Below are 7,924 nucleotides of genomic sequence, written 5' to 3'. Positions count from 1 at the left end.
CCCCGGATCGCTTAGCGGCCGAGGAGGCTCCGGTTCTTTTCCCCTGCAGGGCGGAGGAGACCAGAAGGCGGAATCCACAGCTGGCGACGCGGGAGCATTAGCTGTCCACCAGCGGGGCGCAGGTAAAGAAGCAGGGAGCGATAGCCCGGCGCGGAGAGGGGTCGGGGAAGACCCACCAGTACCGGGCGGCTCCCCGCCTGGAGAATCGGTGACTGCGAGGCAGGGGTAGGAGCGCTCTCGGGCAGGCTGCGCTGAGGGAGGAGGTGGGGTTCACCTGGATACTGCGGACTGGGTAGGATTTGCCTGGATTTGGGGGCGGGGGGAGACGCGAGGAGTAGTGGGGGGAGGAATCTCAAGCTGTTTGCCTGGAGCCTCCTTTGCATCTCCTCATCTGTTTCTGGGAGGAATATGTGAGTGGGTGTGTCCAACTCTTATTCCTTTTCTCTGTGGCAGGCCATCAAAGCCGCATCTGAACTTGAATTCTGTACAGCTGATTGCAGAGCTGGTAGGCTGACGACGGTTTCCAGGGGGAAATGTAATGCGGGGGGGGGGGGGCTAGTCTCTGGCTTATATTCAGGAGGGGGCAGAGAATTTTCCGCCTGGCAACAGCGGAGGCGGTGGGTAGCAGGATGACGGTTTAAGCTGCTTCTAACACCCCCCCTTCTCTGGCCTTCTCCGCTGTGGCGCAATCTTGAAACCTCCAGGACCCGGATCTGCCACCCCCTGTGGACAGAGGTTGACCTCCCCCCCGAGACGAGCTTTCTCTCGGAGAGCACTGGTTGGAGACTGGAAATAAAGGTGTGCTCTTGTTTCTGAGCTCGTGTAAGAATCTGAGAAATAACGAGAGGGATGGGGGAGCACTTTGAGAAGGGGGTGTGGTTGAGACCAGATCTTATTTTATTTCCACAAACTGTGATCATTGTACTCTATTTGGAGAGCCCATTATCAGCTCCAGACACTGTTTGGAGCAACAGTTGCCATCCCTCTTAGAGGACTGATGGGAGGGACGGATGTGTCTGCAAAAAGCACCTTGATAGCACACAGGCATCAGGTAGCTCTGGGAGGTTGTAAGTGCCAATCTCTTGCGGGATTATTTTTAGGGTAGTGGGCAAATATAAAATGTACTACAGGATATTCAGGTAGGGAGAATGCAGCTGCAGCCCGCTCCTTTATTAACAGCCCCCCCCTTCTCTTTTACAGCCCCTGCTGAGATAGGAAGACCGAGCCGCCTCCTCTCCTCTCCCACCTGCAGATTACGCTTTTCTAAAAAGCCTGGGCCCCTTGTAATATTCAGATACCCTCTCGCTGTCAGTCATGGCTAGCATCATTGCACGTGTGGGTAACAGCCGGAGGCAGAATGCACCTTTGCCACCTTGGGCCCATTACATGTTGAGGTCTCTGGAGAGGAGTCTCGGTCCTTTAATGGTCAACATGGCAGAGAGAAACATGAAGTTGTTCTCGAGGAGGGTAGTGCCAGCCCACGGGAAAGAAATCTTTGAAAACTGGCTGATCCAAGTCAATGGGGTCCTGCCAGATTGGAGTAAGTCTGAGGAGGAAAAACTCAAGCGCCTGATGAAAACCCTTAGGGGTCCTGCCCGGGAGGTCGTGCGTTTGCTTCAGGCTGCCAACCCCAACCTAAGTGTAGCAGATTTCTTGCGGGCCATGAAATTGGTGTTTGGGGAGTCTGAAAGCAGTATGACTGCCCATGGTAAATTTTTTAACACCCTGCAGGCACAAGGGGAGAAAACCTACCTTTATGTGATCCGTTTAGAGGTGCAGCTCCAGAATGCTATTCAGGCAGGCATCATAGCTGAGAAAGATGCAAACCAGATTCGCTTGCAGCAGTTCCTTTTAGGCGCTGACCTTAGTAGGGACCTCCGCCTCAGACTTAAAGAGCTTCTCAGGATGTATGCAAATGAGCAGGATCAGCTTCCCACTTTCCTGGAGTTAATCAGAATGGTGAGGGAGGAAGACGATTGGGATGATGATGATGCTGTTAATCGTAAGCGGTCCAAAAGGTCTGAGTCAATGGTGGAGAGGGCAGTCAGCCCCGTGGCATTTCAGGGCTCCTCGCCAATATTAATGGGCAGTGCTGACTGCAATGTGATAGAGATTGATGATACCCTCGACGACGACTCTGATGAGGATGTGATCCTGGTGGAGTCTCAGGACCCTCCACTTCCATCCTGGGGTGCCCCTTCCCTCAGAAACAGGGCCAGACCTCAGGATGAAGTGCTGGTCATTGATTCCCCCCAAACTTCCAGGGCTCAGTTTCCTTCCACCAGTGGTGGTTCTGGCTTTAAGAATAATGGTCCTGGGGAGATGCAGATGCGTAGAGCCAGGAAGCGAAAACACATTCTCCGCTGTTCCTATTGTGGTGAGGAGGGCCACTCCAAAGAAACCTGTGACAACGAGAGTGACAGGGCCCAGGTTTTTGAGAATTTGATCATCACCCTGCAGGAGCTGACCCATACTGAGATGGAGCGATCCAGAGGGGCCCTTGGCCGATACAATATCTTCTCTCAGCTTCTGTAAGGGACCAGCCCCCAAGTTTCAGTAAACCCTTACCTATATTCAGCATCCAGCACTGGGAAAACGGGTGGGGTGGGGTGGGGGTGAGGGGAGGGGCGGGGGTGGGGTGGGGCTTCCGCTTCTAACTGCATGAATTAATCCACAAAGCGGCTATCTTTTGGGGTGGAGGAGAAAGGGTCTTGGATAATAGCACATTGGAGGGAGATAGCCTGACCTCTGTCCTTGCTCCTTCTCCTTGCAGCCTAAGGGTCTGTTTTTTGTGTGTGCCCATTCCCTTGACAGCTTTATTCTCTTTGTGAAAGTGGTATAAATTATTGTTAAATCTTTGAACTATAAAAAAGTACAAAAAGTGAAGTACAAATTACCCAAATCTCTCCACCCTTATTGTCAACCCTTTGGTGAGTGCCCTTCTAGATATGTTCCTATACCTATGTACCCAGATAGATATATGTATAGATAAAAGTGATGAAATATAAGTGCTGTTCTATACTCTGTATTTTTTCACCAGACAATATATGTTGTGAGCTTCTATGTCAATAAATAAATATATCAGCATCTATCTTAATGTGTCTGTGCTGTTATTTTAGGAAGTAAAAAACAGAAAATACAGTAAAAAACTATAAAGGGGGATGGTACTCTGAGGTGGGGTTTTTAATCAACCTCATTTTGCAGATGAGGAAAAAAATAAGAAATGGGCTGAGATATTTCCCAAAGGTTAAAGGACAGAGCTCCCTTACCACAACCAACTTGTCCCTTCACTCAAAGAGCCAACTCCTGACACCCACTTGTTGACAAAACCCCAATGCTTTCTTCTCTGACATACCCAGGAGTCTGATGGGGGAGGGGGGAGTCTGGTGCTAAGATAATAGCCCAATATGGGGATATCAGGGGCTCATTTCTGTTCACTTTGGGGCTGGGCAGTTCTTTGTCTGGGCAGATTCCTTAGATCGTTGTTGCTGTGGCTGCCTCTGGACAACGTCCTTGTCACAACAAGGAGTCTCTCCTGTGGGCTGACACCACCTTCTGCCCCCTCCCCAATTAAGGAAGAGAGCAGCCACTCATGGTAGCTCAGCATTAGCAGGCTTAGCTCCTGATGGCACCAGACCCTCCCCCTGTAAACTCTGAAGCTATGCGCTAGAGGACCCCGGCAGCCCACGGACTCCAAGTTAGCTTGGGAGGCACAAAAAGCAATTTATTTGCTGGGGCATGTGAAGGAACATGGGGATCAGAAAGCCAGGAAGCCCTGAGCGTTATGTGAGCAGAGAAGGACATTCACGGCAGAGGGAGAGAAAAGAGGGACCACCTCCTTGTCTCATCCTGGAGGGTGATAAAAGAGGACTTGTGTGTGACCTCAGGCTGCAAAGGTCCCTATGTTTTTTGTAGGTGCCTAGGTCCCTATTTTTGTGAGCAGGACAAGGCTAGGGAGTGGGGTGGAGATGATTGCACTGAAGGCGAGGTTGGGGTCAAGTATGAAATGAATATGCAGATTTGGAGCCCTTGGGGAGTCTGTCTAGCCAGAAATAGGGGCTCCTCTGAGCTGAGAGGATAGACTTTGCAGCAGTGAGAGCTGCTGTGTGGGAGAGAAGCACAGGGCTGGATGGGCAGGGGAGAGGAGAGAGTGCTGTGATCAGTCAATTCATAACTACATTGACTGAGAAGGGGAGCCTGGGAGACATCATAGATCCTAGGGTTTCAAACCGGTCTCTGGGTTGTGTTGTACCAGAAATGCCTCAGGTTGAAGGCCCCAGGGAGGGCTATTGGGGTTCTGATTATGTTGGCAGTTGTTGGTCCACTCACTAGGGACAAAGGGGGTTCAGGCTGAGGCCCCAAGGAAGGAGTGGTAGCCAGGCACTACAAGAAGTCTTCCCTGGGCTGACATACCAAGAACCTGGCTTTAAGTGCTTCTCTTTCCAGAAAGAGCCACTTGGCTACTCCCTGGTTTATTGCCTGTGCTCCACTCATGACCGCGCCATCTGACCTGCCACCCTAGGAGACACACCCAGCTGCTGGTGGAGGGTGTGGAGGCTCAGTCTCCTGTGCTCTGCCCAGTCTCCCTTCCCTCCTCCCCCAACATTCAATGTTTGCCTTAAGCCTCAGCCTCCTTTACCCTCATGACCGTAAGGAGACTGGGAGGGCCCTTCTGCCACTGATCCCCGCTCCCATTTTTTTTTTTTAATTTTTATTTTTTAAGACAGAGTCTCACTCTGTCACCCAGGCTGGAGTGCAGTGGTGCAATCTCGGCTCACCGCAACCTCCACCTCCCAGATTCAAGCGATTCTCCTGCCTCAGCCTCCCAAGTAGCTGGGATTATAGGTAAATGCCACTGTGCCTGGCTAATTTTTGTATTTTTAGTGGAGACGGGGTATCGCCATGTTGGCCAGGCTGGTCTTGAACTCCTAACCTCAGGTAATCCAACCACCTTGGCCTCCCAAAGTGCTGGGATTACAGGCATGAGCCACCGCGCCAGGTATCTGTTTCTGATCCTTTAGCCAAAAACTGAGTCAGGAGCAAAGGCTCAAGAGAGCCACTCCTCGCATCCTTCTGGAGCATCTCTGGACCGCTGTCAGCAATCTCAGTTTCTCCAGAGCGAAAAGAGTCCTCTTGTGCACCCCCAGACAGGAGGCAGCTCCACTCAGGCCCCAAAGCCACAGAGGCCCCCAACATTCTCCAGCTTGCATAGGGTTTAACCCCTAATTCCTCCCTAAATCTACTCCTGGGTGACATCTACCCTTCTCATCTAGTCCAGATTCGAATATTGTTCCATTTCCTGCTCACGTTTTCAGTTTTACTCTATAAACACTTGTTGAATGATTTGCCCAAAGACACAGATTATGCCGTTATTTCTTTCTATTACCAGGGGGAGTAGAGAAATAAAAAGAAAAATGAATAAATCCTATCCATACCACTACCTTCCCTTTCACTGCAGTGAGCTTGGATGTTTAGTATAGACCATTGCTTTCACTGCTTTGAAACCCTGTTTTGTGACTCATCCTTTTTCACCCCCTCCTTTAAAAAAAAAAAAAACTTTGTGTGACACTGGCTTTGATTTTATTCAAGAAATATGTATTCTTCCTAATTGGATACCTGCGCATTCAGATCGGACAAATAGAGTTACCCAAAAGGCTTTTAGAGAATTTTGTGTTGGATAGCCTTCATTTAAAGCTAAGGGCTTATTTTCTCCCTTTCTGCCTTCATTCTCACTGGTCGCTAAGAGATGAGAAATTGCTATTTCATCTTGTCAGAAGAAACCAATCTCTGAGTGCCCTTTTGCACAATCTCCCTCCTTCCTGGCATCTTGTCCCTCCGTTTCCATGGCATCCCTCTCTCACAGTTCTCGCTTCGTGACCTTTTGATGCCCACTTCTCGTTCTCCCTTGCTGAATCTTCTTCTTCTTCCTGATCCTTCTATAGTACTTATACAATAACCATCATTAAAATTGTTATATATTTTTTTCGGACAGGGTCTGGCTCTGTCGCCCACGCTGGAATGCAGTGGTGCAATCATGGCTTACTGTAGCCTTGACCTTCCCAGCTCAAACAATTCTCCCACCTCCTGAATAGCCGGGACCACAGGTGCAGGCTACCATACTTGGCTAAATTTTTAATTTTCAGTAGAGACACAGTTTTGCCATGTTGCCCAGGCTGGAAAATTGCTGTTTTCAAGAGCGTACTGTGTGCCAAACATCATGTATCAGGCCCTTTAAAGGCATTGGTTCCTTGAATCCTCATCTTAACCCCATACGGTATTGCCATTTTTACATATTTTAGATGAGGAAATAACCTGGAACATTAGGCAGCTCACCTAGGGTCAGGCAGCTAGTTAGTGGTGGAGCCAGAGGTCACATTCCCAGGGACTGGCTCCAAAGCCTATACTCTTTTTTGTTTGTTTGTTTGTTTGAGATGGAGTTTTGCTCTTGTTGCCCAGGCTGGAATGCAATGGTGCAATCTTGGCTCACTGCAACCTCCGCCTCCCAAGTTCAAGCGATTTTCCTGCCTCAGCCTCCTGAGTAGCTGCGATTACAGGCATGCGCCACAACGCCTGGCTAATTTTGTATTTTTAGTAGAGATGGGGTTTCTCCATGTTGGTCGGGCTGGTCTCAAACTCCTGACCCCAGGTGACCCGCCCACCTCGGCCTCCCAAAGTGCTGGGATCACAGACTTGAGCTACTGTGCCCGGCCCAAAGCCTATACTTCTTACATGTCTCTCGTGTTCATGGCACCCTGCCATGTAGGTGTTATTATCTGCATGTGACATGTAACGAAATTGAGGTTTGTAAATTCGGGATAATAAAACCTGTCTTTCCAAGTGTATCCTGTGTTTGAGTGATTAACACAGGGTTAGTCCACTGTAGACTCCCACGGACTCTCAAGAAATAGCAACTACTAGAATCTGCTAAAATGCATTACTCTGCTACTGAAGAAAGGGCAGGAAAAATTAAATGCTGTCCATACCATGCATACAATGCTTATTTAGTGTTAATCTGAGGATGTGACAGTCTGATTCCAGGAGCTACACTGAGCTTGGCGATAGGCACAAAAGTGGATTCAGAAATGCCTGAGAATTTAATGAGGATGGCGATAGGATGATAAGGGAACTCGGCCTCCAAAGTGCTGGGATTACAGGCGTGAGCCACCACTCCCAGCTAAGGGATTTGAAACTCTTAGTGAATGTTGAAGTAGATTCCTTGGACAGGAATGACACTAGCTCACCCCTATCCCCTACACATGGTTTGTATGTTCCCAGGGAATTTCTCTTTCCCTCACAAGTCAGAGGTACCCTATCTTTTCAGATAGCTCAAGACTAGCAACATCTTCATCCACCACAACCATTCTCCCTAGCAACAGATGGGAGCGAGGGGTGAGTGGTGCTGATCTCAGAGTGACACAGAGGTTCCACCGTGCCTGGTAGGAAGGAGGTATGACTCAGGTCTGAAGAGTCCTTTACAATTCAGGTAACCTTGAAATCCTGCTACTGCCAGGGTTCTCAGGGGCAGGATAAAAGGAGGCAGCAAGACTAGCTCTGGGTCTTGAGTTCTCATCCTGGCAGGAAATACGTATGGACCCTCAGCTGCAGCCGCTCGTTGCAGACCAGAGCTGACAACTTAGGCTGGCCTCACACAAATGCTCCCTCCAGATATGTAACATGTTTACCATCTCCATTTTATAGACTAGGACATTGAGGTGCACACAGTTATTATCACTTGCCTAAGATTACACAGCTAATAAGGGTTGGGGCTGGAATTGAACTTCAGATCTGCCTCTCCCCAGAGCCAGAAGTCTTTACAGTTCTACTATAAAGTCCTTCCTAATGGGTACAATATATCTGATCATTCTATCTGCTGCATCCTGGGAACCAATTTCTTTTTTGCTGTTGTTTTCTTTTTCTTTTTTTT

At 49.1% G+C, this 7,924-nt stretch overlaps 1 protein-coding gene across 1 annotated transcript; it reads left to right on the top strand.

Moving 5' to 3' along the window:
• Positions 1-698: 698 nt before the first annotated feature.
• ZCCHC12 (zinc finger CCHC-type containing 12) lies at positions 699-3,092 on the top strand. The gene is made up of 2 exons (XM_017511259.2): positions 699-798; positions 1,201-3,092. Exon 2 carries the CDS (start codon positions 1,315-1,317, stop codon positions 2,533-2,535), a length of 1,221 nt encoding a protein of 406 aa, XP_017366748.1. The 5' UTR covers positions 699-798; positions 1,201-1,314; the 3' UTR covers positions 2,536-3,092.
• The last annotated feature ends 4,832 nt before the right edge of the window (positions 3,093-7,924 follow it).

Source organism: Cebus imitator, unplaced genomic scaffold (genome assembly GCF_001604975.1).
Source record: "Cebus imitator isolate Cc_AM_T3 unplaced genomic scaffold, Cebus_imitator-1.0 Scaffold445, whole genome shotgun sequence".
NCBI lineage: Eukaryota > Metazoa > Chordata > Mammalia > Primates > Cebidae > Cebus > Cebus imitator.
Note: the sequence above shows the minus strand (reverse complement) of the source record. Positions and strands in the feature narration are given on the sequence as shown.